Below are 12,956 nucleotides of genomic sequence, written 5' to 3'. Positions count from 1 at the left end.
GCTAAACCCAAGGCAGTTCCTGTATATATGGTAAGCTGGTGAAATGTCATCTTAAGGCCATCCATTTAGCTAATGATCTGCCTTGGTAAAATGGCACTTACAAACATATTTGTCAGCTGAACCGAGAGAATAGCTTGCCTTTTAAGAGCTTCCTGGGCGCCTGGCACAGCTGCATCTTCAATGTGAAGCGTGCCATTGAGATCCACCAAAACAGCTTTTAACGCACGGCGTGCTGCCATCCTTCATTCCCTAGGAGAGAACAAATGAAATTAAAAATACAGTTTAGGAAACAATGGACAATTAAAAACTGGTAAGTCTTCAAAAATATCATTCATATCCAGGAAAATACTGCTTAGTGTTAAGCTGCTTCTCTTTTAGAAATGAAATGTGTTTTTAAAAATCCAAAATTTGATCCCTAAAACTTTTACAATGTTTGGGTTTTTTTTTTTTTAAAAAAACTTGAATTAAAAACCATAGAAAGGGGAATACTAAAAGAGAAGTTACTATTTACTTTCAGATTTCTTAAAATAATTCTTTGGTGGAATAATTCATTCATTTATTTTAAATATGAGCAAATGTACTCTGAAGAATGGGTGGATGGAAGCCTCCAATCACTGGCAAAATCTCTTTCATCTTTTGCTATATATGATGAAAGTGTTCAGGGGCACCTGGGTAGCTCAGTCGGTTCAGCGTCCACCTCTTGACTTCAGCTCAGGTCATGATCTCAGAGTGGTGAGATCGAGCCACATCAGGCTCAGGTGGAGTCAGCTTGAGATTCTCTCTCTCACCCTCTTCCTCTGCCCCTCCCCCTGCTTACGGGCATGTACGCATGCTCTCTCTATATATGTATAAATTTTTAAAATCTTGAAAAAAAACCCGAAAATGTTCTAATTGCCCATCTCCACCATTATAGTCTGATAGGGTATATGTGGTCGAGGAGCTACCAATGTTTACAGGTCACCAAGAAGGAAATGTCAAGTTATAAAGTAACTTTAGTCAGGAGATGTTCTCCTTACCTTAACCACATCAACTTTCCTTTTGCATATCTTCCCTTTTAAAATGTGCTTATTATGAGCTACATCATATATACAGTGAAGTACAGGGCATATGTACAGTTTAAAAATAACAGGAGTAGGTAAGAACAGTAGGGAAGCTAAAGAGAAGAGGATGGGACTTCATTATTAGTTTTTTTAAGCTTATTCATTTTTTCCTTCCATCTTTTGTTTTTATAATAAAATATTTCAGACACAGAAACAAGTATCAAAGACATCACCTTATAAATTCCCCTGTGGTACCTCCTTTGTAGTCAACTGCTCTCCCCTCCACCAACTCCTGGTAACCACTGATATTCTGTCCCTAGTTCTTTTTCAGAATGTCATATGAATAAAATCATAGAATATGTAGCCTTTTGGGGTGGGCTTCTTTTACTTAGCAAAATGCATTTAAGATCCAACCATGTTTTTGCCAGAATCAATAAAGCTCATTCCTCTTGTTACTGAACAGTATCCCACAATGTGGATATACCACAGTTTATCCATTCTCTTGTTGAATTTTACCTTGGTATTTCTGGTTTTCAGTGATCATGAATAAAGCAGTTATAAACATTTATGCACAGGTTTTTGCGTTAACAGAGTTTTCAATTTATTTGGGTAAATACCTAGGAGTTTGACTGCTGGATCCTTTGGTAAGCCCAAGTTTCATCTTTAAAGGATGAAAAATGGAGCCAATAAAGATATTTAAAAGAATATGCTACCAGCTCTGAAACCAATTCCAAAAAAAGAGTTCCAAATATATCTTGAGCAATGGCAGAAACTTGTAATCTCCTACATTGACTCCTCTGAAAAGTAAATACTTATTTGTGGATGAATAAACTCTGGTATGCTTCTTTTAAAAAAAAAAATTATTCTTGGACTTGGGCTTCCAATAATATAGCTGGCTAAGTAACCAAATTAACTCTCCAAATGAAACCTAACAATACTGGATTAAAATACACACACACACACACACACACACACACACGAGACCCTTGAACAACAATAGGGATGCTGACCCCTGCACAGTTGGAAATGCAAGTATAATTTCTGACTCCACCAAAACTCAACTACTAACAGCCTACTGCTGACTGGAAGCCTTAACCGATAACATAAGCAGTAAATTAACAAGTATTTTGTATGTTGTATGTATTGTATGCTGTATTTTTATAATAAAGTAACCTAGAGAAAAGAAATGTTATTAAGAAAACTGTAAGAAAGAGAAAATACATTTACAGTATTATACTGTATTTATTGAAAAAAAAAATCGCTGTATACGTGGACCAGCACAGTTCAAACCCATGTTGTTCAAGGGTGTATATATTTGTGTATGATGTGTGTATGTGTGTGTGTGTGTATAAAGCTTCAAGGAGCAAGGAAGAAAATAAGGATTTCTTAGATCTGAATAAAGCAACAAACCAGGAGATGAGCAGAATACTGCAGCTTATTTTGGCCCTAAGAGCATCTGCCCACACTAGGTTACCTTTAACTGAGTCCCCCACCTCCTTGGCCCCTTCAGGGAATAAAAAATAAAACTCAGAGCCCACTTGAAGAGATAGATCCTCCCAATCTAAAAGCAGAGCCTTCACTGTAAGGATGAGCCAAAAATAAGCCATCACTGGCACTCCCATCCTACCTTGTCTCAGTTGACTACAAAAAAATCAACTACTATGAAACTTGGCCCAAACAGTGAAAGGAAGAAAGTGCCACAGAGAATGTGGAATCATAGCCAGCCCAGGACCCAGTCTGCAGACTAAACTCATATTATCAAAGGTAAGTCCTCAGAGAACCTTCAAGATTTTAAATCACAATGACCTTGACAATAGGTGCCCAGCTGAAGCAAATGCAAACCCTCCGCAAGATATTACTTTCAGCCCAAACAGTAAAGAAATCCCATAAATAAAATCAAATAAAATTCTAAGCATAATGAGCAAGTGACCTAAAGAAACAAGGACCATAAGGGAGAAGAACCTACAGAAACAACCGTGCATAAAGCAGTCCCGTAAGGGCTCCTTTGATAATGTGATTATCGGATAGATCCACTGGATAGGCCTATATGTTTAAGAATAAAAGACAAGACTGAAAATCTGTGCAAAAAAACCATGAAAAACTAAACATGTACAGATCAGAAAGCCCAACGTATTCCAGAAGTCCATATCTAAATCACTGTATACTGAAAGCAAAGAAAAGGTCATGAAGGCAGCCAAGGGAAAAGAACACATTACTTTCAAAGAGGCAACATACTGACAGCTGAGTTCACACTAGCAACAATGACAGCCAAAACACATTAGAATAATATTTTCAATGTGCTGAAAGAAAATAACTGCCTACCTAGTAACAGATAAAAAAACATCACGACCAAGTTGGGGTTTATCCTATTAATACTAGGTTGGTTTAAATTACGAAAATCAGTCACTGTTATTTACCACATTAACAGATGAAAGAAGTAAAATAATGTCTGATCATGTCAATTCATGCAGAAAAAGCATTTGATAAAATTCAGCATCTATACACACTAAAATACTCTAAGCAACATAAAAATGGAAGGGACTTCTATAAGCTGATAAAGGCTATCTACAAAAAGCCTATAGCCAACATTAGACTTATCAGTAACATACTGGAAACATCTTTGAGACAGGAATAACACAAGGATCCTACTATCACCACTTCCATTTAACAGTGTAAATAATACCCCAGCTAGTGCAGTCAGGCAAGAAAAATAAGGTATAAGGATTGGAAAAGAGAAAACTATTGCTGTTCATACATGTTATGATTGTATATACAAAAATTCAAGATTCTAAACTAATAGGAAAGTATAACAATATTAAAAATCACTATCATTTCTATGTCACTAAAAATAATTATAAAACTAATTTAAAAATATTACTTGCGATAGTATCATAAAATATAAAGTCACCAGAAAAAGTCTAATAAAAGATGTCAATATTTTTATGTCAAAATTTAAAAACTTCAATGAAAGCCACAAAAAAATAGTTAAATATATCGAGGCACCATTTTCATGGATTAAAAGACCCAATATTGTAAAGATATCAGTTTTCCCTCTAATGATCTATAGATTTAGGGCAATTCAAATCATTATCTCAAAAAGTGTTTTGTGGAACTTGATAAGCTGATTCTAAAAGCTATACATCAGTGCAAACGGCCAAAGACAGCCAAGATACTTCAGCCAAGACTGAAGAAGAAAAAGAAGGTGGGACTTTGCTTTACCAAACATCCAGATTTGATTAATGAACTCTCGTAATTAATTAAGATATTGTGGTATTAGCACATAAAGAGACAAACTGATCACTGGAACAGAAGAGAGAATCCAGGGGGTGCCTGGGTGGCTCAGATGGTTAAGTGTCTGCCTTCGGCTCAGGTCATGATCCCAGGGTCCTGGGATCGAGTCCCGCATCGGGCTCCCTGCTAGGTGGGGAGCCTGCTTCTCTCCCTCTGCCTCTGCCTCTCTCTCTCTCTGACTTTCATGAATAAAAAATAAAAAAATAAAAAAAAAAAAAGAAGAGAGAATCCAGAAAAAGACCCCTCCCCCATCCCATGTATAGAAACTGGACATGACAGAGGTAATTTCAGATTCATGAAGAAAGAATGATGTGGTCAATAAAATGGTGTTAGAACAACTAGAAAAAATTAAATTGCACTCCCATATAACACTATATACAATTTTTCCCAGGTAGATTAAACAACTACATGTTTATGGCAAAACTGTAAAACTTCTATTTTTTATTTATTTTTAAAAAATATTTTATTTATTTATTTGAGAGAGAGAGAAAGCGCACAAGCAGGAGGGAGGGGGAGAGGGAGAAGCAGACTCCCCGCTGAGCAGGGAGCCCGATGCGGAACTCGATCCCAGGACCCTGGGATCATAACCTGAGCCGAAGGCAGATGCTCAACTGATTGAGCCACCCAGGCGCCCAAAACTGTAAAACTTTTAGATAGGAGAATACCTTCATGACTTGAGGATAGGAATGGCTTCTTTAAGCTATAAAAAGCACTGACCATAAAGGAAAAGGCAGATAAATTCAATTACTGGAAAAGAGGGTTTTTAAAAGTACTGGAAAGAGAGAGAGAGTGAAAATATACAGAGTGAAAAACAAATTTCCAACACATGTGAGAAAAGACCAGAATCCAGAAAATATAAACTATAAATATTAAGACAAACGACCCAGTAGAAAAATGGGTGACATCTGTACTCAATAAAAAATGTTAACTCTGAAGGTAATTAAAGAACAAAATATAAACAAGACTGGATAAACAACAAAAGATGTGTAGTTAAAAAAACACAAAAACACCTGTATAACTAGAGCCAGCAAATGGTCGTAATAAAAACTGACAATATTAATCCTTATTGAAGCATCCACATAGGCTTCATGTTACCAACGCATTTAAAAAGGCTGTATTTTTGCTTTCATCAGTTCCACAGAACATACCTTTTAAATTCCAAAATGCTCTCTGGAGCATTACATATCTGAGTGACTGAGGCCTAGAAGAAAAAAAACTGAGATTCCCCACTCAAACCTCAAAATATACTTCCTCAATTAGCCCCAGTATAGGCCTTGACTGCTTCTGCCATGATCTCGTCTGAACCTCTGTAATACCTCTTAGTTGAACTACAGGTCAGTATTCGATAAAATGTAATTGTAAAATATATGTGTCACCTCCATAAAACAGGCAAAGGCTTCAGAAGTAGTCCATGTCTTTTGTTTATCTTGGGTCCATGTCCCACCATCTCCCATAGTTTGAACAGGTTATAGGGGATATACCTTAGAAAGTCATCAACAACTGATAATGAACGGCACATATTCAGTGCAAAGAAGAAAAGTAAATTCTCTCTCATGCCAAAAGGAACTCTTTAAGATACTTCAGAAGGACATCTCCCCTTGCATCTCGTGGTGCATCTCAGGCCAGCAAGCCCTCTTTACCCTCAAAGCTGCTCTTTTTCCTACAATCCTTATGAGGGAATGGCCGCCCCGGCAATCCAGATGTAGCCACCAGGCTCTCCCACTCTTTCCTCCCATTCAATCAAATGCCACATCATGTCAGCTCTACCTCCTTTGAATCCACTCACTCCTATCATTATTAAAACTATCTTGGTTTTGAAATCACCTCTAATCTAGCCTATTTCAACAACTCCCTAAATGTCTTCTCTGCTTCAAATCTTCTCCTTATTTCCAGCCCCAAATCCATTCCCCGAAGCGAAGTAGTGCAGTGAAGTCCAAGAACTAAGGGGTTGCACATGCCTGGGTTTGAATGTGACTCACTAGCTGTGTGAACGTGGGCAATTTTCTTAACCTCTCAGCCTCAGGTTCTTCATTACTAAAGTAGAAGGAATTACACCCACCTCTAATGGTTGACAGGACAATTAAAGAAAGTAACACATGTACTGTGAACACTGTTCCCCACATAGAAAGGCTGGGTTATGTATGTGGGGGTGGAGGGGAGGGTACATGATGCATGTGTCAAGGACTACAGAAATCACAAGATACATATGATGCAAAGTCCTCAAGCCATCAGAATATCTTGAGGATTTGAGAAAACATTTTATACCAAACCAAGTATATACTTTGGTATATCATTCAAATCTTGTATAAATACTTAAAACAAGAGATTTCAACAAACAATTTTCTCCTGGGAGGCTGGGGCTTTTCAGAATATGCCTTCTATGGGGCGCCTGGGTGGCTCAGTTGGTTAAGTGGCTGCTTTCGGCTCAGGTCATGATCCTGGAGCCCCGGGATCGAGTCCTGCATCGGGCTCCCTGCTCGGCAGGGAGTCTGCTTCTCCGTCTGACCCTCCTCCCTCTCATGCTCTCTGTCTCTCATTCTCTCTCTCTCAAATAACAAAACAAAACAAAACAAAAATCTTTAAAAAAAAAAAAGAATATGCCTTCTAGACCTCCTGGGGAATACAAATTCTCTTTTCTTCCCTATGTACTTCCAGTAGAAAAGTCTGGAACCACTGTATGCACTCAATAAATGACACTATTATTCAGTCACTATCCAGTTTAAAATCTTCCAGTTGCTCTGCACTGCCCTCAGGATAAAGTCTGAACCATGAATGACTGGTGTGCAGAGCCCTGGTTTATCTCTCCAACTCCTTTGTCTCTACTCCCACACCAAAGTTCCACGGCACTGCAGTTGGCTACCAGGCCTATACTCTACCTCCCTCAACGCTGGACTTTTGTCTAGAATCACTTTTGTTCCCTGACTTCTACCACCGCGGTCTCCTACATCCTCCCATTCCCTGGCCAACTCCTGCAGTTCACAGGTCTCAGATTATCGTCCTTTCCTCGGGCATTCCTGAGTCCAGGGCTGGGCGAGGAGCTCCTAGCTTGCTCCTATTATCCCACTTATCACTCGGTCCAAACTGCTAAGCTCTACGAGGAAAGGAGCTGTTGTTGCCTTTTCCGCTGCACTACTGATCGCTCAGTATAGGCTTGTGAGTTAATTCATGAAGCCTGGTCTCAGTAACTGGTATGGTTCCAAGAACAAAAGTCTTTCAGCACTAACAACGGCGATCTCCTCCATCTCCTGGATGGGAAAGGGCCTCAGGACTGGTAGCTGCACTCTGCCCCAGTACAAAATCCAGGATCTGGCAACACTGACCGGAAGGGACACCAGCTTCGAAATACAGTCCAGGGGCAGGTCCCGAGGAACGTCTACCACACCAGAATCGCAATGTGCCCCAGGACCACCGACAGCCCCGTGGCCCGTAAGAAGTGCCTGGAGCCCCACTCCGCGCATGCGCGGTGGCCCGGTGGCCGGGGGAGCCGCCCCCGCCCGGAAGGGTGGGCCTGTCCTCTCGGAGCGCGCGCGCGGGTTGGTCCGCGGCCCAGGAAGGGGTGGCCTAGAGACGCAACCAGTGTCCCCGAGCCCTCTACAAAGAAAGGCAGCCTCCGCACGGGTGGGAGGTCGCCCGTCCCATAGCGGTTCCTCACCCCTGCTCTGCACGCCGTCCTCAGCAAAAGCCCCGCTACCAGGAAAGTCAGCACAGCCCCGCCATTCGCAACGTCCTCGAAGACAGCCCAGGGCGCAAGGCAAGCTGCCGCTAGACGCCGGAAACTGGGCCCAAGGCCGCACCGGAAGTCCCGCCTCTCCGCCATCCAACTCCGCCCCATCCGCCCACGCCTCGCTCCGGATTTCGGATGCCCAGTCTGTAGTCTATAGTCTTGCTCCTTAGCACCTTCCAGGTGGAAAAGTTGTTCTTGAGACCCGCTCCCCCAAGGGCGCGGCCTGCTTAGCCTCAGATGCAGGAGGATAAACGAAACCTCTGCCTTTGCTCAGCAGCTCTTTCCCCTTCTACAGCACCATTGGTGAACCAAGTATTGAGTACTTTTCTTTGCCGCCACCCTCCGTCGCTGCACCTCTTCATGCCCATTCTTGAGGCGTAACTCGGAAGTCATCTCCTTGATACTTTCCGTGAAATACCCGATCTCTGAAGTCATTTTCTGCTTTGCTACTTAAACAGCATCTGGCATTTGTAGCTGTGTTAACCACTACCTCAGGCAGTGAGGTTCCTCTTTTCCTAGATGGCTATTCCCAAACCTTAGGCTGTCAACTCTCCCATCATGCCTCTCATTAGAGCAACCCCAGGCCTTGCCTATCGTCTCTAGGGGAGCAATACCTCGAGGTACAGGCAACCATCTCCCTCACTGCTCCCCTCCCACGCGCCTACTGGGAGTCTCTACTTTGATCCACATGGGCTGCCTTCTTGAGTGCAGAGGTGGTCATCCTGTGCATTCTCTATGAAAACGACTAAATGAAAAACTTTCTGGAGCAGTCTGACGTAATAGGATACACACTCTGGTTTGCACATATGGAACTCCTTGCCTTGGGGCTTGTGCTGCCAGAACCCATCCAACATCCCCTCTGCCCAGTGCCGCAGTCTGCCATGTTGTGAGCTAGAACGCTTTCCTCTGGACTAGTGACCCTCCACTTTTCCTCCCCACTGGTCCTGGAGGTTGTTTTTGTTTTATTCATATTTGTTAAGTCTATTTTCTATGTGAGGGCATACGCGGTTGAAGGAAAAGCAATCTGCTCCTAGTTTCCCCTTCAGAACTAAGAGCTGCGACCAGACTAAAACAGCACTGAAGGATTTTAACCAAGTGGGTAATGTTAAGATTTGCCTTTTTCTAAATGCTTACTCTGGCTGCAGTATGGAGAATGGATGGGAGAGGGGCCGACTTGTATGTGAGACCAGGTAAGCTACTGCAGGGCTACAAGAAGAGATGCTTGCACTAAATTGTGGGGAAACAAAGCAAATTGAAGAGATCTTAGGAGGTAAAATAGTCAGAAATTGTTGACAGATTAAATTGGTAAGGGAGAGGAAGGCATCAAGATAATTACCAAGTTTTAGGCTTGGGCAGTTTGGCAGTATAAGTGATGGTGTCACTCACTATAATATGGCATGATTGAACAGGACTAATGGCTTCCTCCTCAAGAGACTCAAATGATTTTGCTTGCCAAAGGGCAACATGAGTAAAAAAGGGATGGGATGTCTAAACAGATGGTGACTACACTTATGGAGGTGAGCACTGCATAATGTGTAGAACTGTCAAATCACCATGTTGCCTGAAAGTAGTTAACATTGTACGTCAACTATACTTCAATAATGGGGCGCCTGGGTGGCTTAGTCGTTAAGCGTCTGCCTTCGGCTCAGCTCATGATCCCAGGGTCCTGGGATCGAGTCCCCACATCGGGCTCCCTGCTCGGCGGGAGGCCTGCTTCTCCCTCTCCCACTCCCCCTGCTTGTGTTCCTGCTCTCGCTGTCTCTCTGTCAAATAAATAAATAAAATCTTTAAAAAAACAAAACGAAACTATACTTCAATAATGAAAAAAAAAATTCAGTTATTGACAAAAAAGAAAAAAGAAGGGGCTGAATTTGGAAAAGAGAAAGATGGTACAAAAACGCAAAGGGAGAGTAAAGAAAGCAGTGTCAGAACTGAAACAAAAACAGTAGGATTCCAAAACTCACCTTGATCAATACCCATGGACACTGCCCACTATGTGTCTAAAGTCCTTGCACAGAATGTTTTCATAATATCTGGCATCTAATGACCAATCAGGGGCCAAGAAAAATTTCAGCAAAAAATAATGCCATTTCGCTTAGTATCAAAATTTTATTTATCGGTAATAACTTGGAAACTACGAGGCACTGAGAAAGTACTTTATTTCACTAAAAACATTTACTTTGGGAGAACATCTCTTTGGTTGAGGTACATCTAGAATCAAAGGTTAGTGACCTGGAAAAGGTATACATATATAAATCACCTGGAGCAGATTTCTATTCTGAAATAGTTCTGGACCAGTTTTACAGATGAAGCAACTGTAAACAACTGAGGTCTTAGGAAGTTTGTCTTAAGTCATGATAAAAGGTTTTGCTTGGCATGTTAGAAATACCCCGCCTCCCACTCTTTTTTACTACTCCAATATATTGCTTTCTCTCAAGTCACTTCATGAGTACATATACACTCAAGTGATACCATATACCTGTAGACCACAGATCACATTGCCTACTCTATCTAAAGTAGGGTTTTTTTTTTTTTAAGGATACTCTTTTAAACTATGTTTTCGAAAACTTCAGAGTTTTGTGGAAGTACCTTAGGAATGATGACAAGAGCAGGGTGGAGGTTGAACAGTGGGCCTTTGGGCCCCATCCCTACTTCGACTAGAAATAAGTGAACTGCTCTCATCTGTTTCAGATAGTGGAGCATTACAGTTCTGTGTTATCCCTTTTGGAATCTGGTTCTACCATTAACAATCAAAACTTGAAAACCACTGTACTTAAAGATCAGGGTATGAATTTGGTTAACATCTACACGTGAGCCAAGATCCTTTATGAGATAGGTCAGAGGCACATAGACACAGGGTCAGCATACATTAGGACCATAAACATCATGGATATTTGGAATCTAGAATGATCACCAATTGTTAACACTGAGAATGGCTAAAGGGAGGATGTGGGCAGGCAAACAGACACTGAAGTTACTGTCAACTAAGATACTATACTTACTGAATTTCAACTGCTCTGGGGAAATCAGGGCTAACCTGTGCAAGCTTGCCGACCTTCCTACAGGCACATTGAAGCTAGAATTGTGTTAAGTGGCCTCCAGAGATGAAATATTTTGATATTCAGTGCTTCAGTTTCCTCAGAACTACTTTGCTACAGAATATTCTGATCTTGCCCTGCTATGACTGCTCTCCACTGGAGTCTGAACTCGGACAGTATCCTGCCACTAAATGAGCATGAAGGTGTGCTGTAAAGTTTTACAAGAAAATGGCATCAGGCCAAGGTCTCTCTTTTCTTTCCTTTTAAAATTCTGTATGGTCTGTGGAGAAATGGGAGTGCTCTCAATTAATTGCATGTTCTGAATCTGTTCAGTGGCTTAAACTTCGACTCATGCATCGGATTTTTGTTAAGGCCAAGAGAACACTGCTTCTAAGTGCCAAATATGTTACTCATATGAGCCAGATAATCAACTAAGAATCCCTGGTACATCTTTTTGGTTCAGCTGCAAGCCTGTGGCCCAAAGATCATCTATCTCTAATTCAGGCATGGCCAAAAGGCATTCAGTACCTGCTCCGAAGTTTTAGAAGTTTTAATCATGGAATAAAAGTTGCTCATGAGTCTCCTTGATGTAATCAGCAATTCAGTTAACTCACTGAAGAAAAAAAAGTGACTGTAATGTTTACTTTCATTAAATCTATGCTCAGTGATTTTACAGCAAAGAAAGTATATAACCAGTGTCACATGAAATGAGATTAATTCAGTTAACACTGACAGGTAAGGTACAAAAACAAGTGCTTGACTTGGAAATTTAACTTTATTTACAAATGTTCTCCTATAAACAAAGATGCCACTCTATCCCTTTAAACTATAATAACTGATAATTTCCTAGGAAAACCATTTACATAATTTTAATCTTCCTGCATAAAACTGTATTATGGAATGAGCAAATATGGAATGGTCTAAGAATATAAAAACAAAACAAAAAACTTATCTAACATGAATCTCTATTGACAGACAGAATGAAGAATTAAGAATTATACCCCTTAATGTGCTACTCCAGAAAACGGAAACGTGATGATAATTTGGGGGAGAGGTAAATGCTTCACAATAGTCTTCCTACATAGCATAGTTTAATTGTGACTGTTTAGGATTGCTCTTGCAGGCTAATATTTAGGCTGATTTTAAAAAATAAGTCATTACTGTAAAAAAGAGCATAGACTTTTCTACAGATTTTTCTACCAATGGAAATATGTAGATAGTGGTCTAATATCGTTCAGGCCAACTAATAAAATAACAAACACATGAAAAGAACTTAAAAACACAACCATCATGTGACTATCTGACTTAAAAAATTAGAATTCTCCCTGAAGTCAGAGAGTATTGCTCAATAGTTGCTATAAATTTGAATTTGTCATGGCCAAAACGATATATAGACAAAATAAAGAGTTCAAAGTAAAATTACCCAAATTACCAATTTATCATTTTATATGTAGTAATTACTTTTTAAAAATCCTTTAAATTTTATGTAGGAAGATAATCACTCTCACATCATAGCTAAGTCACAAGGAACTTCAAAACCTTGAAAAAAAATTTATCCCTGAGAAGTGAGAGAGGAAAAATCTCTAAAAACACACAAGTGACAGTCCTGTACCCTTTTAACAATCTTTATCATAGCATGAACTTTTATTAACAGTTAGCAATCAAATGTAGTCCAATCCTGGATAGTTACTGCCTCTGATGGCCTAATCTTTCTGTAATGAAACTATAAGTGCAACATTTTTTAAAAAATCAGATAAATAGGGACTCTGGTTTTATTGTCAGGTTTACATTTTTGTCAAGTGCAAGGATGACCAGCTAAGACATGTATATTCCAATAATGACTGAAGTAATAACTTCTGCTGG

At 40.3% G+C, this 12,956-nt stretch overlaps 2 protein-coding genes across 3 annotated transcripts in view; both read right to left on the bottom strand.

Annotated features, from left to right (window-relative positions):
- Nucleotides 1-8,135, bottom strand: part of HDHD2 (haloacid dehalogenase like hydrolase domain containing 2) — a 35,724-nt gene extending 27,589 nt beyond the window's left edge. Inside the window, exons 1-2 of one of the 2 annotated variants that reach the window (XM_081801323.1) lie at nucleotides 7,984-8,135; nucleotides 134-249 (exon numbers count right to left, since the gene is read on the bottom strand). In XM_081801323.1, coding sequence (XP_081657449.1) covers nucleotides 134-239 — 106 coding nt within the window. In that variant the 5' untranslated portion in view covers nucleotides 240-249; nucleotides 7,984-8,135. Of the gene's footprint in view, nucleotides 1-133; nucleotides 250-7,651; nucleotides 7,804-7,983 lie in introns of those variants that run through there. The other variant, XM_081801324.1, reaches the window with a different exon arrangement.
- A 2,062-nt stretch (nucleotides 8,136-10,197) lies between these two features.
- Nucleotides 10,198-12,956, bottom strand: part of IER3IP1 (immediate early response 3 interacting protein 1) — a 17,580-nt gene continuing 14,821 nt past the window's right edge. Inside the window, exon 4 of the mRNA XM_081801325.1 lies at nucleotides 10,198-12,956. This exon is cut by the window's right edge and continues 1 nt beyond it. The gene's annotated coding sequence lies outside the window, so the exon portion shown is untranslated.

Source organism: Leptonychotes weddellii, chromosome 13 (assembly GCF_054177405.1).
Source record: "Leptonychotes weddellii isolate Sample4059 chromosome 13, ASM5417740v2, whole genome shotgun sequence".
NCBI classification, from domain to species: Eukaryota; Metazoa; Chordata; class Mammalia; order Carnivora; family Phocidae; genus Leptonychotes; species Leptonychotes weddellii.
This window is presented reverse-complemented; position numbering and strand designations above follow the sequence as displayed.